The 27,012-nt window shown below is 42.1% G+C and overlaps 3 protein-coding genes across 3 annotated transcripts in view; 2 read left to right on the top strand and 1 right to left on the bottom strand. All coding sequences in view use genetic code 11, as the record gives it.

Moving 5' to 3' along the window:
• The window catches only part of EGR_04732 (lipopolysaccharide-induced transcription factor regulating tumor necrosis), a gene marked incomplete at both ends in the record, with an annotated part of 4,296 nt that extends 2,303 nt beyond the window's left edge, over positions 1-1,993 (top strand). Inside the window, 2 exons of the mRNA XM_024493981.1 lie at positions 1,174-1,342; positions 1,885-1,993. Of these exons, the coding sequence (XP_024351546.1) occupies positions 1,174-1,342; positions 1,885-1,993 (278 nt within the window). The remainder of the gene's footprint in view (positions 1-1,173; positions 1,343-1,884) is intronic.
• A 6,292-nt stretch (positions 1,994-8,285) lies between these two features.
• EGR_04731 (WD repeat-containing protein 26) lies at positions 8,286-15,943 on the bottom strand (the record flags this gene model as incomplete). Its single annotated transcript, XM_024493980.1, has 12 exons — positions 8,286-8,308; positions 8,489-8,665; positions 8,777-8,906; positions 9,432-9,675; positions 10,492-10,867; positions 11,154-11,784; positions 12,087-12,264; positions 13,996-14,220; positions 15,062-15,325; positions 15,389-15,582; positions 15,651-15,750; positions 15,786-15,943. 12 exons carry the CDS (start codon positions 15,941-15,943, stop codon positions 8,286-8,288), a joined length of 2,700 nt encoding a protein of 899 aa, XP_024351545.1.
• A 1,912-nt stretch (positions 15,944-17,855) lies between these two features.
• On the top strand, positions 17,856-26,911 carry EGR_04730 (Acyl-protein thioesterase; the record flags this gene model as incomplete). The annotated part of the gene is made up of 19 exons (XM_024493979.1): positions 17,856-17,930; positions 18,633-18,707; positions 18,983-19,171; positions 19,341-19,769; positions 19,982-20,284; positions 20,914-20,958; positions 21,414-21,572; positions 21,612-21,691; positions 22,219-22,316; positions 22,572-22,732; positions 22,804-22,857; positions 24,236-24,379; positions 24,600-24,631; positions 24,674-24,739; positions 24,779-24,826; positions 24,913-24,983; positions 25,450-25,637; positions 26,453-26,620; positions 26,855-26,911. 19 exons carry the CDS (start codon positions 17,856-17,858, stop codon positions 26,909-26,911), a joined length of 2,442 nt encoding a protein of 813 aa, XP_024351544.1.
• Between the last annotated feature and the right edge of the window lie 101 nt (positions 26,912-27,012).

Below are 27,012 nucleotides of genomic sequence, written 5' to 3'. Positions count from 1 at the left end.
CCAATTCATCCTCCTACCTTCTCCCCTTCTTTCCACCACACTCTCATCTGACATGTGTACTGCTTGAGTTCCGTGGACAAGGCTTTGACACCTCATACATCAAGCACCTTTGATGCTTTACTTTCATTCACATTCATGTTCTCCTACTTTTGCACACTCAATGTCCAGGAGGAAGCATTCGTTGCGTCAATTCATCTCTGATTTGTAATCGGGACTGTGCTTGATTTAGCAAACCATGGCTGCTAATCGTGGAATGCTCTCCACCTTTCAATGGGCCTTCTTTTGCGGCTGCGACACTTCAGTTGGCCGCCTATGGTGTGGACTAAGTCCCATGCCCGGTGGTGATCACATGTGTAGATGCATGCATTCACGTATCCGTGCTCTCCCACCCGAAGTTGTCCGGCGCCTTGTTTTTCTGATGCATCACTCTAAAACTAAGCATTTGTGCTAGTGATTAGCCCAGAATCGAAATCGAACGGGCACTTGATTTGAATACATGCGTTGTTAAACTATTTCATGATAGCTATTGGCACTTGCATGTAACGCATTGAAACTTGCGACAATTTAGATTAATCGATGCTTGAGTCTTGACTAGCTAGAAAGTAGTTCAGATGTCTGTGTATGAAATGCAAGGTGAGTCGGAACATCTTTTGTGGGTGTGTGAGCTTGAATTATATGACACAGTGTGACATTTGAACTTCTGGCAGTGCGTGGGCATGTGCTCGTCACAGATTTAGTTACCAGAATTAATCCGACAAGCAGTGGGATACTTCAGTGACCATCGGTGGGTCACGCTGTGCCTCGCCTCGATTCGTGCATCTCTTCTGTGAGTACTTGTGTCCGCGCCCACTGCTAGGGTCTGTGTGCGTGTTTGTGCTCCAAATCGCTGAATCGACATTAGCAGGCACTAATCCACTGCACATCGCCTTCTTTCATCCAAACAATGGGCTCACCCTGAATCACATTCGTTTTCGCTACTGGAGTTCCACTTTTTAATCACTGCCAAACTAAGGTATCTCATGCACTGACGACGTTCAAAATGGTAAAAATCCTTTTGCTCTTTTCAAAGGGTTGAAAAGTGTGTGATCAGTAGACAGCCATACCCATAAACGCGGATCAATGGCCACCGCAAGTTCAGTCACGTTAGCTAAGTTAGTGATACTATTTGGCTAGTTAGCAGTAGCAGCACACATTTGCATACTCTCTTTGAGGAGGGTCTTGGTCAGTTCATTGTTGACGACTCGTCACGCTCAAAAGCCTTAAAAACTGCTCTTGCTTTCCACAGTAAATTACCCAAGGCTGTGGTGCAATCTGTTGGCATCGTTTATTTTAACGAATGCAGGTCGGGGTCTGCCAGTGGATTGTGATCGATCTTTCTGACAATGTCCTTATTTGAAGGCCTTACATCATTGTTAGCCTTGCCTCAGAACTATATTTTAGGCCAATGTTTCAGAATGTTGCTCCTTTAATTAGTTTTGAGAATGCGCCATTTTCATGCCGTAGTATGGTAGATGGTAAAAGACGTGATTAGCTTTACGCCGTCCTTTCATTTAGTGAGGATAAGTAGGTGATGGCAAAGAATCTCATTACTCACAGGAGTATGTAGGGGCTTTGAATTTTGCGATTAGCTGACGTTCCACCTAGCATGCGACGCTACCGCCCTGCAGCTCCACATTGTTGTAAAGTCTTAGCAATTTACATTGACAAACTGTTTATCTGACACCTATTTAATATCACTTACGAGGGAAATATTTTCATCTGATAAATAGTGCCTTACTGTATGTATAGTTGCTACTTTCCAGCACTTAACTCCATGGCTTTCCAGTGCTTTGCTGTACAAAATTGGAAGGAAATGGAAAAGAGGCCCTTTGCTACTTTTTTTAGCGGACCCCTGTTCTGTTGCCTGATTCCTCTCTGCTGTCCTCCGTGTAAGGACGTGGAGCACCTTTGTCCCATCTGCGGTCGCTTTTTGGGCTCCCACCAGCGCCTCTGAATCCTGCTGTAGGCGCTGCTCCTCGGATGACAATCCCATTACTCCTATCCTATAATGTACCTGATTCATCTCCTTTGCTTTACAGTTTGTTAAAAGTGTGCCCATTGATTTATTCTATCCCGTGCGAATACACCGATTCTTGTCAAGGAATGTTCCTATGTTAGGCAAGTACATACTCGTCCCCGTACTCCACCTCACGCCTTATAACAATGTGGGACCTTTCATGGTGCTGTCTGAATAAGTAATGGAAGTTGAGCTAAGCACATCAGTGGGTGCTGGGGCCAGCGAATAGCAAAAAATAACAAACTGGGTCTTGGGTGGCTTGTTATAGCGGAGGTGGCTCTACTTGTGGGATAAATCTTACGCGTTTCTGTGCATTTACCACTAAGATTTGACTCAAATCTACTTTGGCGTTTTTTTTTTGAGAAGTATTACACCATTCGTTAAACGACTTTTGGGAAACCAACATGATTAGCATTCCGAAGTACTTGAACGAAATTCGGAAAAAGAGGTATTTTTATCTGAAGAATTCTGCATTTGGGTTTTTCATTAAAACTTTTCTGATTTCAGTAAACTCTATCTTCCGCTTGAATCCCCTTCTTTCAAATACGGGTTAGTGCAGCCTTAGTAAGTTTACAACCGGCCTTGGCTCATATTAAGCAACTAGTGTAGCGTCCCGAGACTGCCTGAAGACGAAAGAAGACACAATACTCGGGCAGAATATATATATTCAGCACGGAGAAGGTGTCTGGGCTACTGGCATGGCCCAAAGGCCAGCCCACCCGGCGAGGTACAAGGGGGCTAGTTCAAAGTGCAAAAGTGGCGCCTCACCAGAACCGAGGGATAAACCACTATCGTATTACACTAGGAACGGTTTATATGGAGACCAATATAATTTTATAAAAAAGCTTAAGAGCAGGGAAGGAGCAAATGAGCTAACGTTGTGTCAAGATGAAGATGTGCGACTCATTCCTCTATAACTCACGTTGTTTTGCAGGAACAGTTGCGCGCATACTACTGAAAAGCCTAAAAAGTAGTGCTTTGATGGCATGACCAGTTCTGAAGCACAAATGGCTTCTCATCTTCGAAATTATCGATATAGTTTAAAACATTGCAAGTTTCGATTTCTTCAGATGCAGTCATTTAGATTTCCATCGTCTCACAAGTGTCATTTACATTAGTGGAAAGTCATGTTTGCTGAAATGTGACAAAGTCTTTTTCAAGCTTAGTGTTCCGCAAAAAGTGTCCTCTCGGGGACTTCAGTTTGCTATTAGCAGAAGTATTCTGAAAGCACCGCGCTAGCTAGCAGAAGCAGTATTCGAAAATGAAGAGAACTGCTTGCTAGGCATTGAAGTGCATTCACTAATTGGATTCCTGCTAAAGACCTTTTAAAGGCCCAAATTGAGCTACTTAAAGTGGATGATCCGCAGGGACTTAGTTTACTTTGCACATCCCTTTAACATGCCTCAACGGCCACCAGCAATTAATTTTCAAGATATCTGCGGCGGTGATTTCGTTGTGAAAACCTCCCTTGACGCATATCCATTGCTATAGCCTCTAAACTTGATTAAACCTGTACCACAATAATACAATTTACAATTATACCACTTTTAATTTCTTTTGATTGTGCAAACATGACTTTGCCTAGTTTGACGATACCGTTGTTATTTTTTAGAATCCGTGATTTTTTTTATGTCATTTGCGTCATCATAGCAATGTATTGCTACTCGAGACTTCCCTGAAGGCTACTGGCATGTTGTAGGAGCCAACTCATCCCGCAAAGACGCAATGGTAGAGCCACAAAGTCCCCTTTATCAAAACCGAGAGTTAAAGGACCAGCGTATTACAAATGTTCCTTATAAAAAATGGGATCTAAAAGTAGTTTTATTCTCTAACATGACTAAGTAGTTATCATCGATACTGCACCAAAAAAAGCTTCTGTGGTGTTTATAGATGCATTTAAACATCGGAATTTCGTATTAATTCATGGATAAATGCACCTTCCAGTAAGTTACCAAAATCGGATTCTCTAAGCAAAGGAAAACATTATGGATGGTTATAAGAGATCCCTTAACTTTGGTTGTAAATTCTAGAACTAGTAAGTTCAAAGGCAGCGTAAACATTTACAAAAAGACAATTCTGAATTGGTAAAGGTAATGGCTCTATCTACAAAACACTCCTAACCAGCATAAAGAAGCAGCTTATTTATGTATACTCTATTCATGCACAAATTGAAGGTGTTTTACGGGGAGATCCCGATCGGCCTCTCAACTAATAGTAAAATTACCTTACCGAAATTTCACCTCTTTTGAATTAAATGCATGTCTTGCGACGCGAAGGAAACAATGGCCCGAAGTACAATGACGACTCCGACTCATTGCCATGGCACCCACGCCCGCCTAACGTGAGCGTTACTAGTAGCGCTAGCGCACACCCCACATCTGCGTTACGTTAAGCCCTTTAACGCGACCTGAAGCCGTCTGTATATCCACTCTTTCTACTTGATAGCAGCAATTCACAATTGAGTACTAGCCCCTCCCATAAAGTACATCACCTCCCCCTTGAAGGCAATGAGGCGTCCGAAATTCGCGGAATTTGCACTTCCTAAAAGACATTCAGCACCCCATTAAAGGCAGCAAGAGGGATGAGGCCCTGTAACCTTCCATAAAATAAACTAGCATGGAATTAAGCTTATGTATGAAGATGATTAACAAAGTTAGAAAACGAATGTCCAGACGATCGCTGCTGCTAACATCTCACCTCTAATATCAGGCAAACAACGCGTGGATCCCGGCTACCAATCCTGCTGCAGATAAGATGAAAGTAAACTACCCTACTATTTTTGAACGAGCCTACGCCCCTTTTTAGGTACCAGAAAAGCAATTTTTGGAAAATCATGCTTCAGTAAGAGCAAGACAGAGGTTGCGCGACCTTTATCCCGGTCTTAAGAGAGTTTTGTCAAAAGACACAAGTGGGAAAAGCAAAACCAGATCTTATTTGGTAATTGGCAAAGAAGTTGATTGTATCAGCTGTCGGTGAGCGAATGATGCCTGATTGGTCGCAACTCTAGGTTGGGAGGTAAGCAAACTTAAAGGCGCCTGTAGATGCCCAGCACTCGATGGCAGTCTGGACACTGATGCTCCACATCCTTGCACGGAAGACAGCAGAAAGGAATCAGGCAGCAAAAAAATGGTCCACTGTCAAAACAAAGTTCAAGTGTACCTAAAGGCATTCTGATAGCAGTGGTATTAATAAATACCCTTATATAGAAAAAGATTATCAGATAGATGCGCCTAAACAAGCGAATACTGCACTTATACACGGTTAGTCACAATCTACAAGTAAGGACTTACCCCAAAACAAAAATGAGGCAGCAAGAAAGCCAGGTAAGTCTTCCGCTCTGATGATTCACTTTTGTAACAACTGGACGGTTACAAGTTGGACAAAAAATCTGTTGGGAGCGAGAGGATAAGGTGGATGGCTGCTGAATGACAACCGTCGTATGAGCTGAAAGGCGGAATATAAATGCCTATGATTTTCTAGAAAAAGGGTTTTGTTAAAACACCAAAATATTGGGGCAAAACTTGAAACCAAACTTAATCAATTGACATAAATAACTTCAGTTTATTGAAAAACGGCCAAATAGTCGAATGGGGAGTATAAAATATCCTTATCTAGGAGTTCTACTCTGTTAAGGGTTTGTTTATTTTACCAACTAATTTTGCTATGTATACAGTTGAGTTACAATAAAAACCTTCATCGTCAGGGGATGAAAGTAAAACCAATACTTACTCGGTACTCCAGAAGAATACTGTGCATGTGCAAGGGTCATGGTCGAGACGCTGAAGGTCCACAAAGACAGATACGTTAGCAAAAAAAAGAAATGCATTTAAAGATGCAGACGGCCTTCTACCCACACTAGATTAGAAAGAATATATACAAGCGAATAAGATTTCGATCATGCAACAACATTTTGAACAGCCGACTAGAAAAGGCAACTAGATAAATTCCAGTTAAAAGCATGCCAGAGAAAGAATACAATGCGAGTAAAAGGCACTGCAGGATTAAAAAAGGGGCTTAAAGCAACAGAGGAATAACAACGTGCCCGAAAATACTTATTAAAATATGAAAATGAGTTACCAGGTAAAGTTTGGGCATAACGTTAGTAAAGCCCCAAAAAACTGAAAAAATCGCTTATCTTAAATCAGGGGAAGTACCTTAAAAATGCGGCGAAGGATCTCAACAATGACAACTTAACAGAGAATCGAATGTCGGACAACGACCTAATGGATTCACCTAGGTGGCTTAAACAAGATATATTGCACAGACATCCTGCAAATAGAGATTACTGTTGTAATTCAACTGGTTGCTGCAATAAATATGTCTGCTTATTTTGAGCAATTTAGAACGTATTGTGATCCCGCTGATCTGTCACCGTCACTAGCCTTTGCTTTGCATAAGTAGTTAGCCAAATAACAGCGCGGTACGTACTAGTCTTTGGGGGCAAATCACTTGTGCCAATTTATAGAAAGGATGCTGGGTTTGTACTGAAAAAGGAAAACATCCCAACTTTTAGCAGATGCAAAATAAAATTTTGCCTACGATCTCCCTTCCCATTTTCTTAACTTTTTTATTACATACTACTTTGCCTAACGCCGACACTATTGGCGATGATCGAAGAGAATTTTTTTTCACCCCACAAATTCATTCAATTTCCTTTGAAATGAACTTTGAGTTCGGGGGAAAATGTTTATTGGTGCAGGAAGTGTTCTAATCAAGAGGGTGTTTAGATTTATGGTTTTGATGTCTCTTTTTCGTTATCATTTGTGGCTGCTGATTTGTTAAGTATGCTTGATCAGTTTACTTCAATGATTCCGCGTGGCGCTTACCAAGGAACATCAGTTGTCTCTGCATCTCACGGAAATAAAGCTACTCTCAGACTTGCTTGTGTTATCTGTCTTATTGGTGGGTGTATTTATGCCCCATTTCTGGCGTGGCTCCTCAGAACGCGTGCCGCGTCCACCTGATTATCTTCTTTTCAAAATGATTCCTTGTTTATCAGTGGGGACGCTGACAGAGTTGACTGATGGTCAGCGATAAGGGATCTCCCCCATAAGTGGCTGGAGGAAGATTCCAAGCCAACACATTTGAAGTTCAGTAATGCGTTGTTTCATCGGAGGTAAATGCAACGTCCCTGAGGCCCGCCCCATCACCACGTACCCGTCAATCTCCCTACCGCTCCACGCAAACTTGCTCGCTGGCAGAAAAAATGCATTGCTCGTCTCCACCAGGGCCTTTCTTAAAGCCACTCAGCAGCCCTCTAATTCTGCTAGTGTTGACCAAGTGTTGCTTTACTGTTGGTTGAGCTTGCGGAACCCACCAAAGCCATGGAGGTAACTTAGAATTCCGCCAGTGAGGTTACCCATCCGAGGACGATATCACCCCCTGGAATCCTCATTCTCACGACGAACCCTTCTCGGTGAGTCCTTGTCATCTCAGCAAGTAGTTGATTTCAACTGTTGGGGTGCGCACGATTACTGGCGCACCAGTTTGGGCACCTAGTTTTAGGGGGAAATGCTTGCTACCACGTGACTGGTGCATTTGTCTTGGCCTAAGTCACACGACATTCTCTACGGAATTCGATCGCCTCTCGCACCGAGATTTGTCTCAAGACCCGTACACCAAAGTGAGAACGTTGGAAACCGTTTCTAGAAGATGACCTAAGAAGCTGGTAAAGATTGCAGTCTGGATTCGTAGTCCCTAGAAGTCTAACTGGGGGAACATCTCATAAAATCAGGACAATAAGACTGTGATTTAGGTATATATAGCGAGCGCATTAGCTTGTAGTGGACGTCGATTCCGGATGAGTGGTGTAACCAAACGAAGAGCCAACAGAGGAGCTATGAATGTAAGAGTGCTTTTGCGTGTGAACGTAAGGCCGAGTTCAGGATTTCGGTCACAGCGCGATGAGTGGGAAGTGAGGAGACGGATAGTAGGAAGAATACGGTAAAGGGCAGAGGAAAGGGGACACGCGATGGCTCGACTTGGGATTCGTGCATAATTCCGGTGAAAGACTGCCCCACCACGCCAAGCCAGTGTGATCGTCTCTGCCTCAACCGTTGTTTAATGTAAAAGTGCAGGCATGTCTGTGGAAGAATTAGGGAGGGAGGGCTAGGAAAGGCTCGAGAACACCTCATGGTAAAAAGGCGCGCTGGGTGTGTTTGGAAATGCAAAAAAAAGTCGATGGGAAGGGTTTACAAGTAACTAGTAGATGTAGACAGAGAGACGAACATCATGTGCAGCCACTGGCGTACTCTAAAAATGAAGAGGTTTGAAAGGGAGTTTCGGAGAAGGTAGCTTGTCGTAAATTTCTAATCGTGGTGGCTATGCTTAGAGCCAAAACAATTGAAATAATTCACATTTGATAGAAAGATAATATATGTGGTAGCAAAATAAAGCCACAAGCTGTTAACGTGTCAACATTAGGGAGCTTACTTGCAGAGCCCCAGATTCGGATTTCTCCATCATCGTTGACCGAAGCCATCATGGTGGGGATGGCGGGATTCCAGTGAACTCCGGTGACAGAAGTCTCGTTACTGCTGGCCGCCATTGACGAATGAATAGGCCTGCTACCTTGTGGACTGCCCACACGCCAAATGTGGACGAAGCCATCTAAGAATGGGTGTACGGGGAGAAGTTAATGACTAGGAAAATAACGGAAAAAGGGGATCTCCATCGAACAAAAGAAGAGAGCATAAAGGGAAGCGAAAAAAATGCACTCACTCTCACTTCCGCAAGCAATGAAGTCCTCGTTGAAACCACAGAAAGTGTAGTATAGTTTTTGCTGAACTTGATGATGGCCGTAGAACCGCTGAATAATACCATGAGATTCCAAGTCCCAAAGAATTATTCCCTGAGACACAACAAACACTTTCTTATTTGAAGCTGTAAAGCCAATGTTGAAGGATATTTGTTAAAATTACCAAAGGAAAGGATTGTGCCATGTTTTTATGGAACCATGAGATATCAGCATGAACCCCAGTTTGAATGCAACATTTACCATCGTAAGGAAAGGATTCATCAAAAGGAACATAATTGTGCATCTTGAACTATCGAACTAATGAAGTTACAAACTTGTTCATAATGCTCGTTATCTAAAATTACGTGGAAAGCAATGCAATGCCCACCAATCATTAGGGTTTTGGGTTGGACTTTGTATAAGAGCAGTAGATGAAGTTGTCCACAGGCAATGTTGTGCGAAATGCTAATCAAATGCTTCGTATCTCACACGACGATGCTATTTTAAAATTTTATTTCAAAAGAAAGTTAACAGAGTGAGTTCATTCAAACCCATTGTTGGGTGGAGAACGAAGACATAATTCAGCGTATGTACAACATCGCGAATGAGTGGGCAAAAGTAGTACGGGGGAAGACCTACCTTTGCGTTGAGACCCACGAGAAGACGCTTGCATGAGGGCGAAAGTACAATGGATTGAACAGGGTGCATTTCCTTAATCAGAGTAGCCTGATGTAGGAGACTGTATACCTGTCCTTGCGATACCGACGCTGAGGCGGAGTTGGAGGCAGAGGCGGTCTGCGTCGTGCCCATCGCTGCCTCCGTGTTCGTTGAGACCTCCGCCGTGTCCGAGTCACCCTCCTGAAGTCCCGAGGCCATCGTTGTCCTTGACACAAACATACAGAATGGGGATATTCAATCACTAGAGTCACAGCCTGTGGCATACCAGATGTGTTACTCCAAGATAAAAGATCTCGATAATTTCAGCAACTGAGACGACATTCAAGTAACGCAAGCAGAAAAGGCACCTAGTATGGTGCATCGAATCCCTTGAAATTTGCAACGAGTGGACAGAAAAGTCTGTTAATTAAAACCACATAAGTGAATTCCTGTCATCGCAATAGTAGTGATAAATCCTAATGGATAAACGCTTCCTCTATAATATCTTTTTTGAAGGTAGCTGGTACCTACAGAAACCGAACAACTATGCCTTTGTGTTGCAAGCTCCGAACAACTCCGATGAATGACGGTGCCAAATACAGTGACAAGAAACCACTCAAAATGAATAATTGAAATAGAAATAGGTCTTGAATTCTATTTCTGAGACGCAATAGACCTACAAATTGCACTGGCATTCGGTGCTACTAAATCAAATTCCTTAATTCATTTGTCTTAATTAGGGAGGGGAACGTACAAGACTTTTTCAGCTATACAAAATGTCGTCTTGAAGTTTCGGTTCTTAATCAGCCTGGATCCTATGCGAAGACTTTAGCCTGGGAAATCGTGTATTTCTACAGGGTGGTAAGTCTTACATGCGTGGAAGCGTTTGCCGGCACCGAGACGAATGAGTTCAGGAATAACAAAATCGTAGTTTACCTAGTTGAAAGTCTCCAATCTGATACGGATTGCACTACATAGTTATGGTGCAACATACAAAAAACACTAGTTTATTGAAAAATGATTTGTAAAGAGTGTGAATTACGCAGCCGCGGTCCCAGTTCGTGACGTATTTCCGCCAGCACTGGTACTGCCGCTACCGCCACCACTAGCATTGCCGCGAGGGATTGGAATGGTCGAGATGCTGCCTGAACGCCAGTAGTAGTTCTGCATAATGCTGGGAAGGGCAGAGGTCATGACCGTGGCAGCAGCGAGAGAAGCGGGAAAAGAAGAAAGAGGGACTGACTCGACGGTATACCCAGTGCCGACGGGTCCAGGACCAACGAGACTGGAGGCGCTCGACGTGCTACCGTCCCTGTTGATGGCTTGAAGTGCGAATCCAGGGCTGGTGAGACTGGGCTGTATCTGAACAACTACTTGCTGTGCCAGGCTTCCGAGGTTTCGTGGATCTCCGGCAAGACCTAAAATACCCGCTTTGTTTACTATCTGTAAGCGTATCTCGCCTAGTAATGTATTCTAAATCGTTGCTATTGCCCGCAACATAAAGTTCCACCAATTAATCAAATTTTGTCCCCAACTTTCAAGTACAATTCGATTCGTATCGTAAAACCTATTGATAAAACCCATTTGAATAGTCTAAAACATGAATGTCCGATAATTTTAACAATAAGCTCAAACGCCACAGAAACTGGTAGCATCGATAGAACAGCAGCAGCAGCAGCAGCGGTGTCACAAATAACATCATACCAATGACAGAACCAGGAGTGCTGGCAGGTTGTGTCTGTTGCCTGCCTATACCGAGGACACCAAAATTGGAGTCAGAGGTGGTCTGACGCATAGGAAACACATTAACCCCACCCGGAGTGCCAGCGGGTGGCGGTGGCGGTGGTGGTGGTAGAGGAGTCAGAGGGACACCGGCAGGGACTCCTCGACTTCCAACCCGAGAGGAAAAGAGGGCGTTCTGTAGGGCCACGATAATGGGGGCCACACTCCCCCCACGGTTAGCGGACCACATATCGGCTTCCTGAGGCAAGACATTTCCACGGCCGGCGGAAGCCGCAGCAACCACGCCACTGTCACTTCCAGAGCCCGAAGTGGTGTAACCAAAACGGAATATGCGGATGCGATACATGTGATCAACAATGAGCAGTTGATCAACGGGTGCGAGGAGTTGTTCCAGAGCGACAGCAGCAGCCGTCGAAGGACTTCGTAGCGATGTATTGGGGTCCATCTCCATCGCGGCCTCGGGTGTGAGACCAGCGGCGAGGGTGGCTGCTACCATGGCAGCAGTGGGTGCTGGTGGAGGAATGATGGCAACCATGCACTGCACGCGGCAATACTCGTGCGTAAACAGCATCTTACCGTCATCTTCAGTGTCCTGAATAGAAGACAGGCTATTCGAGGCCAAATGGAAAGTTCACTTTCCAAATATTTCAATAAAAAGCATCATTCTCATTCAAGTGCCTCAGTTACCGCAGTCTAGTAACCACCATAACATAGTAGTGGTACAAAACATCCATTTTGCTGTTTACTTTCAACTTATTGGAGCAGAAGCACAAACCTGATAACATGCACATACTAATGTAATGAACATTATATGGATATAGGAACTACAGAGACGGAACTTCATAGCATGCAAGTAAGTCTCTGGAATTGTGTATAAAGAGAATACCGGCTCACAATGATGTAGAAGCAGCCGCCTTTAAGGCCACCAAAAGCAAGCTTTCGACTATCGGCAAAGAAAGCAGCCGTTATGTAGACGTCTTCAGTCTTTTCCAGTTTCTGGCACACCTGCCGTCGAGTGGTAACATCGAAGACCATAATTGGTTCAGGCCGCAAACCACAGCAAACAGCAAGTCTGACAGATAAAAAAAAACCCGGTCAAACAAGAAGTCTGTTGGATTGTTTGTATATTTTTTGTTGAGAGAACTTTTGTGACCATATTTCTATCTATAATGCTCCAATAAAGCGTGACACAAACAGATTCTGTAATTTTAAGAGGTTCTACTGAAAAAAATTCCTACCCAACACAAAAATAGACCAATTAGTTCTTGATATCGTTACGATTACAATTTCACAAGGTTATGAAGACCCTTTTAAAATGATTCTACATCGGTTACCCTGATCACCACTTTAATGCATTTAGGTGGTTGAGAGGAATGTTTGCAAAAAGAATATTTCGAATTTTCCAGGAATTCCAGTAAGGAGCGCTAACGTCATTAATGCACCAATCCTGATTAAGGGGAAACAACGAACTTCCCTCCAAATTACCGATCACAGCAGACAAAATGTACTCTTCCAAAATACGATCCGAAATCACCCAACCGTGAATAGTAATTCAAAAGTATACACAATTCACCAAGTACCCGCAACTAAGACACCAAAGTCACATGTGGGCAGCAAGGAAAAAAACCGGGTAGGATAGGACTGGTAGGCATAAAATTGACGTGAGAAATAGGTACCTCGCATGCAGCAAGTGTGATGTGCAATGTTTGAGGTCCGCTACGCAGATGAGCAGTAGTTTCTACCGATTTAGGCATTCCTATCAGCTCTACTGCACCACGTATTAGGGAGTGCCATTATTCACGTCGTTAATCACAAAGATTACGCTTCTTAATGCTGTGCCAATGTACAAATTGGTCTTTGTTTATTAAATGTAGCAAAATGAAAACATGTATTAATCCCAAACTCTCAAACTTTATCGTTCGGTTTTGTAAGTTTGCATTAAACCCACAATTTAATTTTAATAAAAACGCTAGCAATATCCACTGGATTATCACCTGTCACATCAAAAAATAAAGTGCTCAGTTTTTTTGGAATGCCTTTTAATATGTGCAAGATCACTATTTACTACTTCATCATTACTAAACAATGAAAAGTAGAATCACAGCAAGGGATGGAAGTAAGAGCTTTGCGTTCTGCAACATTAAGCATCGTTGTGAAACCGGCTTTAATAAGTACCATTAATTATCTTATAAGAGCGGAGTTTTGTGAATGCATACTTAATGCAGTACCTTCCTAGATTTGAAATGGCTTTTCTGGGATTAAAACCAAAGTACTGTGTTAATTACCAGGCGTGTAGGTCATAGCGTCAACAGTGGGCACCACAAACCGCGATTCCATATTGGACAATCAAGAAAGCATTATGTTAAAAAAAATTACAAATAGTTAAGTTTCGGCTTAAGTGCAAGAAATTGATGGCTATGTCCCGAAATAAAAATCTTCAGACATTCAACACGGCATTTACCCATGAATCGTATCCGCATAGCAAGTCACTAAATTGCTGACGGAAGATGAAAAGTAGGGAGCTGACGTAAATAACAGAACGCTACAATTTAAAATAGTGGAACAAATCCACTTATTTTATTGATCTGTAAGCAAAACAGTTAGAAGGATGCGATTTGAGAAATGGGTAAAAAAGAGTCCATTCGATTCCTGTCAATCATAAATCTCAATTCTTGGGTGGTATAAAAATGTCGTCAGTGAGGAGAGAGGAAAAAACTAATGGCTTTTTCATTCTCTAGTGCAGTTATTTAAAACCGCAACGAAAGATAGTACTTATGATATTCGCAGTTGAGGTGCGGCTTACTTTTTTGAGTCTGGTGACCAGCAAATATGGCTAATAGATGCCTCTATGGTGTAGAAGGTTCGTGGGGAGTGGATTGTGTGTGATTCTGGGTCAACTTTCCAGACATCAACGTTGGCATCCTTACCACCGGTGGCCAGGTAATTGCCATCAGGAGAAAAGACGCAGAAGTAAAGCTCGCTCTCTCTATGCTCAATTTTCTGAACAGTGAATACAGGAAAGTCCTGACTATAAAGCAAGGAAAAATTGATTACTCCTGGGTTTTAAGATGGCTATAACTTTCTTTAATTTTTATTTTTCATGGTTATAGAGCGCTGATTGCGCCACACGTTCACGCGCAGGCCTACCGAAGCCAATACGTTCCCTACCAGCGTCAAATATATGCTACGCACCCAATTTCTTACCTGAGCCCGGCAATGCAAATACGTGTTATTTACTACCTCATGATGGAGAGTTGCAACAAACCCTGCCACAAGCAATTGAATGAGTTTACAAAAAATATTAATGGAGTTAGAATAGTCCTGGTCTATGACAACTACAGTGTTTAGCTCAAGCATCTGAATAGGTCATAAAACTAGAGACAGCTAGTGCAAAAGTGCAATAATCTAGACCATAATGGTTAATTTCTCTTCGTATTTCCAATGGAAATACATTCTGTGTGTGGTTAAATGTTGATTGCATTTTCCATGCTGAACAATGATATCATTTAGCATCTCACTGCACGTCTGCAAGCTGAAATACCACCAACCAATTTGTTAAAATTGAAGCAGTCCTATCACATGCTGCCTCGCGTTTAAACGAATTCAGTGACTGTTTTTATGGTAGAGAAACTGCTGAAACGAGTTAGTAATGAAAACTTAACCATACTAAACTGGTACTCAATGTCTCTGTGATTCGTGAAGACAAAAATCAGCTGCTAATATATTACGCAGGGGAACCAAAATAAGTGGCGAAATACATCTAATAACGTCACTTGTTGTGCTGGGAATCAAATAGAAATACCCACTACAAATCGGATATTGAAATTCTCTGCTATCATTTGTCGTGTTAAAAGTAAAAGCAAACATACATGCTGCAGGCGTGCGGTTGTAATAATGACATGGATTCCAAAGCATCAGGCCAACAAATTGGCTGTGTGTGGAAAGTGCAGCTTGTGAGCTGAGACCGAACAGCTTCTGTGACTAGAGTTTCTAGCCTGCCCGGTGGAAGCATTGTTTGAGCGGGCATGAAGCGCTGGATACAGTCCACAAGAGCAGCTCGACTCCCACCATTTGTTCCACTCCAGCCACCCGCCTGAGCTCGCAGTTCTTCTGTTGTTCGGCACATGAGGCATCTAAAAGAAGAGCGTTACTGAAAACATAGAAAGTCGAAAAAGTTCATCAGCGCTAAAACCTACTGGGCCAAGTTCTGAAGGCGTTTCTGATCAGGCTTGAGAGGAGTTATGCGATGACGAAGGAGAGATAGGGCAGAGACAACTTCATCAACCTCAAGAAACTCAAGGAACTGTTGTTCCAATAGAAGAAATCGAATATGGGCCAAATTGGATGGATTGTCTATGGTAGGAGCTAGTTCCTCAACGGCTTTTTCAGTCTAGAATCAAATGAGTAGTATTTTATTGGCATATACAAACAATGCATAAAGTCATAGTATAGCTATACAGCATTCCAATCGCCCGATAGAATGGCCGCCCTGAGATCGGTCGCCGGCTGGGGCTCGAGAACAATGCCCGAATCTTTCGCCAATTGCTTGTATGCATTGCTAAAAAGTTCGCCATATAGCCGGGAAATAACTACTTGTATCCCTTGTCACAAAGGTACTGCCCAATTAAGCGAACCATTTCTATGTCGCGCATATGTAAAGGCTTTGTAGTGACCCCATTGAGCTCCTCCGCCACAGCACCGGCTTTAACGGTAGATGGCAGCTCAATTGCTTGAGGCTTCGGAAAAGACATACTGCTCAACAATATTAAAAAGCTGCGTCGAGGTTCTTCAAAGCAAAAAAGGAAAAATTAAGTCAAAAAGTAGCCAAATATCACGGTTCAAAAAAACTGCGTAGTCCGCAGCTGAGCGTTCATATAAACGAATTAACACAAAAACTGGAATTTATAAATAAAGGCACTTCTATGCCCAATCACCACATTTTTTTAAAAAAATTAATTTTTTTGCTTCTGTTGCACGTGAAATTACTCCTGATGCGAAATCTGACTAAGAAAAACATTGTAATCCAAATCCTAACATCCGAAGTGTAAGCAAAATTGACTTAAAAAGGTTTTAGAGATAAAAACAAACCGTCAAGATTCATTCAGATCTAAAGAGATGTTGATTGTAATTTTGTCTATAACCTGTCAACCACAACCTACTAGTGTTTTGGAATTACTTTGGAATAATTCATAATTCGTCTGTCCAAATCTGTTCAAACAGTACTTAAAATTTTTAAAGAAAGTTTAATTTTTAAGGAGATATTTGTGTTATTCTTCTGCCAAAAGCTTCTGTATTGTGTCTTTATCAAAAACACCAGATATTTATACGACGTTTTATTTGTATTTTATGCAACATTCATGGCTAGAAATATGCAGTGCATGTTTTGCTCTAAAGCATATTCAAGATTGCACGGTGGCTAGCTCTACCAGTTTCGCAATTAAGTAGTCACTTTCTTTCTTTCGACCACGAGACTTTTAACATCTTCATGAACATCGCTCAGTGTTCCGCACAACACTTATTTTCTGTCTATCGCATTTCGCCATTTACTACTCGGAATGCTCGATTTACGCTTTCAACGCCCGTGGTTGAAGTTAAATGCGGTGGTAAAATTTACCCGTGCTTTCAGCATCTTGCTATACCCTCAAAATTCCACCAATTTTGTCATTATGTATTTAGCGTCTTTAAAACTTTATGTAATGAAGGGTAATTAGAGGTAGCTTAGAGTAGTCTTAGTGGGTTTTTGTGTGTTATGGAGTGGCCTGCTGCCTGTTCCATTTACCAGTACAAAGGCGCTATTTTCACAACACAAGTGTTTAACAACAGAACGAAGCTGGTAACAATGTGAAAAATTGGTAGTAGACCATAAAAGAAGCGGTGAAAGCAAACCTTGCCAAGGCGTGAGAATAGAAGGAGAATTTGGACTTAGCTGTAATACTTGTGTTATTTTAATGCTCCTTTTAGAGAGGAGGCGGGGATACGAATCGAACCTCGTGGCAGAAGGGTCAGCATTATGCAAGCCACACCCCCCTTAACTCTGTACTAGTTTTCCCATTTACTTGTCCTGGTAAACATGTCAAAATCAAACCAACTTGGGTGTTCCATGAGTATGAGGAATAGGGAAGAGGATGCCTATGAGCCTCGTCCTACAAAACAGCGGTCTATGTGTTGCGCATACAGATTTCTTCAGGGAGTCACCTACTTAAGTTTCAAAGCGTACTTCGCTTGTGTACAACCGTCATTTATTATTTGATTCAGAAGTGGTTTGTGTTTGCCCGTCCGTACTGAACAAGTCTGCGAGCCTGCGATAGGCGTTTAAGCTGTCAGATACCCTGATCCAGAGTCATATAACAAACAAGTTGGCATAGAATAAACACCAAGTAGGAACTTTATTTGTTCCCCAGTGATTATCAAAAGATCGAATCGCAAATCGTACCACTGTATAACCAAATTCCAGAATACACTTTGAAAACTATTTTAGTACCTGTTTGCACTAGCTTCCGAAACATACAACAAGGCACGTAAAGGGCCACGCACAGCTGTACTTAGGGTCAGCAGGGGCTGGTTCCGTTATATTGCTCAAAAATTATTTAAAATATTAGATCTGTGGCCTCTTTTTAAGAGTGGTCATTCTAGCATCTATATAGGACCAAAAAGGCATTCATTATGCAGGACCTTGAGGCTCTTATGACGGTGACAGAAGACATTATCCAAGGAAAGAATATGCATTTTCGCCATAGGGTGAGGGTTGGAGCTACTGCTATGGCTATGCTATTAAAGGTTATTTCGAATTAGAAATATTCCCCAGGAAAGTAAATGACTATGCTTCGAAGGTCTCACATTATAAATACGTCATTCACGCCTTGTGTAATAAATTCTGTTCATTTTGCAAAATTATACATATAAGCCAACGAGTGGGTTAACTTACCACTTAATTGTATTTGCCAATATTATTTTAGTTTGGTAATCCTTAGATAGAGTTTACTTTAACGCGTACATTTGCTTACAAAATAACTGAGCAAAAAACCATGGTTTCTTTTCTGTAAGGCTTGTCTTCACATTTCTATTAGATTGACTGGCCTCTTGATATTGTTCCATCTGGTACTAATTTCCATCGCAACTTTAGCTTCCATTTAACCCTCAAAACGTATTTTCCCCTATTGCGTAAACTTTTGTGCTTTAAAGCCTTAAGCCTTGCTAGAATGAGAGGTAGGAATAAATATTTGTTATGATACTCTAAAAATGTTAAGAAGTTTAGTATTTCGCAAATCGTCTAACTGATTTGTGCAGATCATATCGCATTTGCTGAGCTAATAGATGGATCAACTCTCGTGCTTTGAAGGGATTTGTTTTGATGAAAATTACTTTTTACAAAACTGTTCATGCATTGATTTATTTCATTATTTTCCTAGTGGATTTAATGCTGGCGCATATGCCTGTTAGCCTGTGTTAGTGCCGCCGTACGGCGATCACGATTGGTCTGTGTTACGTTATGGGTATGAGCGTCACCTCATTATGGTACCTCTTCCGGTCTATGTAAACGCTCAGCGCATCAATTCTTTGTCGGAAATGAATGTGTTACTATTCATTTTTTGTTCTGTTTAATTCGTACATTTTATTCCAGTTCGGCATAGTTTCTCGTTGCATGCGCATAATTGAGATTCAGCTCTTCACTCACCAATCACAAAAGATCAAATCTGTGGGCGTATTGGAATTAATTTGGTTATTCATTTTTTTGCAGTTTCGCCACTTTCATGTCGGGTTTTTACGACCACTACTTGTTTTTCCTGTAGGCAATGAATGATCTGGGACTTTTGAAGCCTGTTTGTCTGTTCGAACAATTTTTCGACCACAAGCTCCGTCTCAATAATATTCCGTACGACGAATTTGCCCCTTTTTCGTGCTGTACTGGTGTCATCAGTACTGCAGCTGGTTCGGCGATGGTTTCAGTTGGTGCTACCCGCGTCATCTGCGGAATAAAGGTTGTTTTTAAGTCACTTATATTACAATACGCTTCATTTATTTCTTCCAGCCCTGAAATTTTCAAATAAGCATTGTCAAGTTGTACTTGTAACCCAATTTGTGTCGTGTAGATTCCATGGGTTGATGTTCTTGCGAAAGATATTTGGCTTCTCTTATTCATCTTCACAGGTGAAGGTGCTGCCTTCTCCTGAGAACGCAGCATTACCCCTCATTTGCAACATTGAGCATATGAGTCTAGCGCAGCGAGGCCAGCGCATCAGCCCAGCTCCCTCTAAAGAGCTTCAGTCGCTTGCTGTTCAGCTTGAGTGGATCCTCATCTCAGTCGCGCTTCCTGATGTCAAAAGCCAGCTTCTCATCCATTCTGAAAGAGACGGTGTGGGCGGCTCCTTCTCCTCTGGTACCTATTTGATTCACATTGATGTGGCAATCGTCCTCGATGACGGATGTCTCCTCGACGCTTGTTTGGCTGCCGCTTTGGCTGCTCTCGAAACAGCCTCATGGCCTCGATTAGTCGCAGTTCCTTTGCCTCTTCAGACTACAGGCTCCGCTGTTTCGGCTCTCAAAATGGAGTTCAGGGAGAAAACTCCCATTGAAGTTGTATGCTAGGGAATTCGTCCTTCTCCATTTCCACCCTTGTAAATTTAATACAAAGTAGATTATTATTTCTAGGGAGAATGTTGATACTTTAGTGTAGTTGTTGGTTTACGTCCCAAATGCTATTACTTCGAGTACTTCGTATTTTTGGTTGGGATCCATGAGACCAGAAAATTTCTCGGCGAATTGAGTCTTCGTCTGTTTCCCTTGCTTAGATGAAGCTGGTTTTGTCTGAGCGGCCGGTGGCGCTGTCGTTCGCGCTGGTTCCGCGCGCCCCTCCCAATGCCTCCCTCGAGGCCATTTTTCAGCCGTCTCGGAGCGAGAATCTGTTGTGGGACACCGATGCCTCCATTTGCCGCCTCGTGGTGGATTCGCATGGCCGCGTGGTCGATTTCGCCATGGTTGGCGGAATCGCTTTTGGTCTGTGGCAGCACCTGGACATTAGCAGTACCAGCGAAAACACCATCAGCAGCCTAGTCAGGCAAATTATATCACGAGCAACTGAACATGCACCACTTGTGCGACAGCAGCTGAATGCCAAGAATGACGATTGATTCTTGTTCTTTTAAGGCAGCCCTACACTTTCATGTATCTATTTATGTGGAAGAAACTTGTGTTAATTAAAAACGATATCTAGCTCTCCCCTTTTATAGATTGATGATTTGTCGCGTGACTTGCCCGGAGTGGATATTTTCTATGCTTTTCATTTGGACCTGGTGGGGGGGGGGGGGTTATTTGCTACTTGCAATGAGTTATTGATGGTGGACTATTACTAGTCGGTTTCCATTTTAGTTACCTTTCTTTGGGACTGTTTTTTGATTGATGTCTTGATACCTTTATTGAGTTTTGCGCAGCTCCGTCATTTGCCAGAGCGCCGCATGCGGTCTTTCTAGCTCCCGCAAGTAGAAGAGTCCCGGATGTGATGTAATCCTTTTCTTTTACTCAAGCTCAGTTGACCGAGTGTGAATACGCGGGGGTACACAAGGCGAGAATTTAGTTCAATTGCTGTCATGCTTCAGCGTGGGGCGTATATATCCGTGCGATAGTGCTTGCCAAGCAGCTAATGACTGTTTATTGCTTAATTTACCCCAATATTTTCGAACGCAGACCTTCAAACGCAGTCAGGTATTGCATTCCCTGTTTTAAGGCCGCAGTCATGGGTGCCGAACTCTACTCCGTCACTCGTGGAGAGGTAGGTTCCTTTTTTTGTACCCAACTGTGTTGAAGAATCATTTATTGTCGGAAATTCTTCTTATGGCACATTGTTTTATGCTAAGTTAATCTACTATAGTGATTTTAAGTTTTGAGACCTGTTGCATTCGTTTATCTTCAGTGGGACTTCATTCCGAGTGTACCATTTGTCCAATCAGTGTGATAGATTAGAATGTAGAGTGTACTTTATTTACAAAGTATCTGATTTAATGAGCACTTCTTTGAAACCGGTTAACGGGAGGAGTGGTTTTTTAACGCCTGTCTGATATTTATGACAAGATCTTGATTATTGTATAATACCATCACCTGGTACCATCAGTTAGTACCCATTCAAATAAACAGATGACCGAGTGTATGCTCACAGTTAAAACTTGGCAAGATTCTCCCCCTTCCCCACTCTCTCTCCAAGGTCCCAAATTTTGCTTTTCCTTCAAGGTAGTCAGCATCAAGGCGTTTGGTGCATTCGTCCGCCTTGAAGGCACCGACAGACAGGGTCTACTTCACCGCTCTGCCATTTCCAACCATCCAATCGACAACGTGTCCGACGTTCTGGAGATCGGCGAAAAGATCTTCGTTAAGATAATCAGCGACAGGGTAATTTCTAGGCTCTAGTCTCCTTAACGTAAATTGCAGGATGGCAAACTGGGTCTTAGCATGAAAGTGGTCAACCAAACAACGGGGGAGGATAGGGACCCCAATAACCTTATCATAGCGTACGTCTTTTGCTTATCTTACTAACGTTGACTTGTAATAATTACTTATGTATTCTTTATCCCAATGTGAAGTCCACTTTGCGCATGATGTCACAGCAAATCTTAAGGGTCTTGTTTGTTGATATGACACGTCAAGAACTCGTTGCTTAAAGTATTTTGCTCTTGGCCTACCCTGGGGTTGTTAGTTTCTGAAAAGCACTTGTTCAAAACTGAAGATCTTAAAAGTTTATGGCTAATAGTGCCACCTTCAGTAATTATCTAAATGCATTCGACAACCAAATGAGTACTACCCATGTTGTTACTCTTCCATGGGATGACGCAAACTTTTAGTACATCCAACTTATAAACCACGTCTTTGGTAGGTAGATATGGAAGCCTAAATTTACTTGATAGATTTAAATCCAATGGATATCATCTCTATTAGTAAAAGTAGTATTTCGATTTCGATAAAGGGTACTTAATGTTCCCCTCAAACAGTCACTGGAACTTGGGCCCGAACCATGTATCGGATTTTCATATTTTTTTAGGGAAATTAAAAAACGGAAACAAAGCACGTTTCGTGCCCAAAGCCCTATTCGGCTAGGGGCTGAGTTGAACACGGTATGCAAGCGATGTGGTGTTAAAGGTATATCAGCAGCTGTTTTTTATTCCCTGCTTCATCCCTTACCATTGCTTGTGTTCTTACTTAAAGCCGAAATGTATCTCCGTTCCATATCAATGTTTGACGTAGAGTGCATCTGAAATTCGTGTGGATTTCATGCTCCTGAACTCCCTAATCCCGCGAATTTCAGACTATTTTCTCAGTGTATTGCTGAAATTCAATATCCATTTCCCTGTCGAGGCTCTTTTATTAACTTACGTTCCGTTTTCGCTGTTACAGGACACTTGGCAAGTTCATGTTTTGCCCAAACTGAGGGTGAGTTCCTCGGATTAGTGACGTCAGGTTCGGAAGAAGACGCTGAAAAGTTGTCCACTTCTGCATCTCGTAAGAATAAGGAGAAGGGGAAGCATTCAAGGCACCATCATTCATCTGCGAACAGGGTATCTGCTTTTATTGTCATATGAATTGGTGAGACGAGTGTTTTTACCCTACTAGCTTTTGCTATTTTCAGAAGCGAAAGGAACGTGAAAGGAGTAGAAGTCTATTTGGTGATGCCATCACGAAGGTAGTATATTCTTTAGGAATTTTTCCTTTCTTCATTCCACTCCTAAAACGCCCATGCATTTCTTTTGCTTAGCTGTAATAAGTCAATAACATATTTTAGACTTGTTAGACATATTTTAGCACAAAAAATCCGGTCACCATGGTCGCCGGCACAGAAAGTACCACGATTAGCCCCTAGAAGTCTCAAAATGTATGGTTGTATATATGATTCGAAAATAAATCGTTCTCTATTACACCTGTGACTTTTGGAAAGTGAACAGCATGCTTTACAATGTGGTTAAATCCCATAACTAATTGTATTCCTGTGAATCTCCTTGAGCTATGGTGGTCTTGAGGCATTCACAACAGAACTCCAGGCAGGTTAGTTTGCTTCATGCGGAGCGACGTGACGTTTGTAGATGAGCTAGTATTGCAATAAATTAGAGTGCGCCCAAAATCACCAAAATTTTTGGAGTGTCGTGGGATTTTCAGATAAGCCATTGAATACCAATAACTTCGAGAATCAGATAGTCATTTTAGTGGTTCAGATTGTGGATAGCAAGGCAAATATGGTAGCTTCCGGTGATCGGTTTGCACCTACTGCAGTTGGTGGATCGGGTATGGGGTATGGGAAACGATAAGAAGCAAGCAGTTGTGACATCATGTCGTTTTAGTTTAAGTTCGTCCCAGAAATTTAGCCGTGAGGTATGGTCAGTTTGGGTAGGTATTGCTGTACGATTCCGTCCGAAGATACCTCCTAGGTAGTGAGTGCCTAAAAGACATAGAACTAATAATAGTGGAAGTCAATGTCTCTTAAGAACATCGGTCCTCAACAAACGTATAATTTGTAGAATCGCCATACTACACAACATAGTACGTCTTCCTCTAGCCAGTCTTCTCAATTTTAAGGGTAGTGAGAAATAGCTTCCTGGTGTATCACTGATCAAGTGAGATGCCTATCAAATTCAAGCCTTCCTTGAATTCGCGTAGGGAATCATCACCACTACTAAAATAAACACCTTTCAGTCCACCAATATGTCACTGACCACTTTTGCAGTATAGTCAACGGCTATTAAACAGAAATAACTTGTATTTGAAAACCTTCCTATTAGCGACATTTCAAAAGATGTCACTTCTAAAATTTCTGCAAAGTCTTCATTAAATTAGCACAAGTATTCGTAAAGGTGATCATGTATGCGTTTATGCATCTTCAACTCTTAGTTTTTGATTCCTAGATAAAAAGCATTCTTCCGTTTAATTAAATAACTGCCTGTTATGATCCGTCGCCATAATTTCTTAAAGAATTTTCATTGGAAATGTTGCAAAATTCCAAGAATTCTACAGACCGAATTCTAAGTTATAAGATGCAAATGTAAGCGAATCTGACGTCTTTTCAAAAGTCGAAATCGGTCACGAACGCAGGAAAAATACAGAGTTTGATTCCAATTGGCAAGTTGCTGCATGCACCAACTTGTGTGTGCATTAACACGATGGCTCTTCTTCCGGCAGAAATTATTGAGTCCAAAACGAAGCAGACTGCCACTGTAATTTCATTATTTGATGGCCTATATTTGCCTCATCAAACACTCTAGAGATTATTTGTTAAATATAGTGCAATCACTGACAGTTTGTTTAGGTTTTTATACCCATAAGACATCACTCAAAGTACCATTATAATAGTTTAAAGTGTCTTACCAATTTCTGGCGATTCCTGGTTTTGGGTTGTATGCTCATTTCGAGGATTATGTGCTTATAAATTTTCAGTTCATTTTCCTTCATGGATTGGGAGACAGTGGGTATGTTTAGTGGCTTAACTGTTTCGGTAATCTTCCGTTTAGTTCTGGTTGGGCCGATACTCTTCGCAATGTCGTTCCCCCCTACTGCAAGATTGTCTGTCCTAATGCGTAATTCTACTCCGATCTTATTCTAAAATTGCCTTATAGAAGGGATATCCCTGTGACACTAAACATGGGGATGGTGATGCCTGCATGGTAAGCTACTTCGTGTTTATCACTTTGAGCTCAAAGTTATTTTCGCATACTTAACATTTTTGTTTCTAAACAACTTTTGCCTGTAGGTATGATCTTTACAGCCTTGGTATCGGTGCTAAGCAGGATGAACCCGGTATCCTCGCTGCCACAAAAGAGGGTGAGTCGATTCATTTTGACGTTTTAATCCTGTGATAAGGCATACTCTTCTGTTTTATCCAATCGGCACTAGAGTTTTTACGACTTTATATGCGTGTCTACAGTTTTGACTCTTCTTCAGTTCGCTGTGCTCTTTACTGCCGTTTTTTATCGTATTATATACGATACCAATTTTGCTTCTGTTGCTTTGTCTTTCCGACATCCAACACCTTAATTCGCAAATTCTTGCGATCTTAAGACGATGCGCTGCTAATTGTGTGCTGGTTTGCAAGAGAAATGCGGGTGTAATTTCGAATGGTGTCCTAATACCGCTAGTGATCTTTTCTCCCAATTTGTGCTGGTGTAATTGTTTGGTCGTATTTGAACGCTGCAACTTTTGCAGAGCTCATTTTTACTCAGGACTAAATTGACGCCTTGATAGCTTTGATAATGTTCTCATTAAGTTTATCTGCTTTGCGTCTTCGCAGTGGCGAAATGGGTGGCTGCCGAGAAGGCTGCCGGAATTTCCACGGATCGAATCGTAATTGGTGGATTTTCCCAGGGTGGCAGCATCGCCCTTTACTACGGAGTGACCAATGTAGAGCAGAAACTCGCCGGTCTCGTTGCTCTCAGTTGCTGGCTTCCTCTTCACGAAAAATTTGTCTCTGACAGCGGCGTAAGCCCTCCTACATAACGTAGCTTACTTCTCTTGCCAACTTATTTGTCTCACTACAGAATGTGTGAATTCGTTTACGTGCTACTGTTTCTGATGGAGATGCAACCATACTTTTTAGTTTTCCATCATTCATATTCACGGTTCTTATTGTTAGGCTTCATTTCGGCCGCACGTATTTGCCGAGGGCTCTTATTACTGGATTGCAAAAGAATGTCATTAAAGGAATTGATGCATTTATTTTTCCTAAGGTTGCTATTTATTTTATACTCGTTCATAATCTGGCAACGCAAACTTCATTGTTCGCCAAAAGTAAAGCTAATTCGTTGGTGTTCCATTTAAAATTTGCATAAGCGATTGTCATTCAGGCCCGTACTTACATCACCTTGCCCCCTTCAACATCATCCTGTTTTCATGTACGTTTTTGTCGGTAATTTACTAACGCGAATTCTTTCATTACTTTCTTCTGCTCGTACTTGTTCACTTTTGTCGCTGAGCCTTTGCATTTTTTATCTGAAGGATATCTCTCGTCGTATTCCGAGCCATTTTTAGATTGTCTGCACTTCTTATTTATGTGATGCGAAGATCCGGGTGCAGCTAGTCACGTGTGAACTATTCTAGCATAACGCCGTTTTCTTTCGCATCGTAAACTTCCTACTCCTAAATTACTCTCCGAACAGGCCTCAGTACATGAGGTAGTCAACCTGCGCTGGTATTCGTGATGCTCTTAAAGCGACCAAACGCGTATGGTGGGTGGGGTCGTCTTCGTGGAATCCGAGATCTAGCCTGTAAATGCCTTCATTTCCTTTCTCTTATAGGTTGCGACCGCAAACCGATCCATACCCATTCTTCAGTGCCATGGTAAAATGGACCCTATTGTTCCTTACGAACTGGGCTCACTCACCAACTCCATACTACACAAGCTCGGATTTACAAACTGCTCATTCTCGTCGTACCAAGGCATGGGTCACTGTTTCTGTAACAGTGTAGGTCAAAACTTTAATGGTTTTGTGCCTTTGTGCAAGTGACTTTGGATATCAATTGCCACTCAAATGCACTGTTAGTGTTGATTGAGAACTGTTTGCTTTTAGCAAAATAAGTAGTTCTGTAGATGTGTCAACGCCATTGTGCCGATAGCCAGCCTGCAGATGACTAAAGCATTTTGTTGCTTTCTATAAAAGAGCCCCACTCCATATATTTTTACCATTTTTCTTGCGCAGGAGATGGCTGACGTGAAGGCATTTTTGAGCACATGCCTCCCGCCAATGGATAAGTAGACCTCCCGCTTAACTTTCAGCCTCGAAAACTTCACGCAAGTACGCCACCCCTCGTCTTCCTACTCGTCTCGTCTCCGGGACCCTTTCCGCACTAACTTAAT

This window comes from Echinococcus granulosus (assembly GCF_000524195.1).
Source record: "Echinococcus granulosus chromosome Unknown EG_S00031, whole genome shotgun sequence".
NCBI lineage: Eukaryota > Metazoa > Platyhelminthes > Cestoda > Cyclophyllidea > Taeniidae > Echinococcus > Echinococcus granulosus.
The sequence above is the reverse complement of the archived record's forward strand: the minus strand, read 5'-3'. Positions and strand labels throughout refer to the sequence as shown.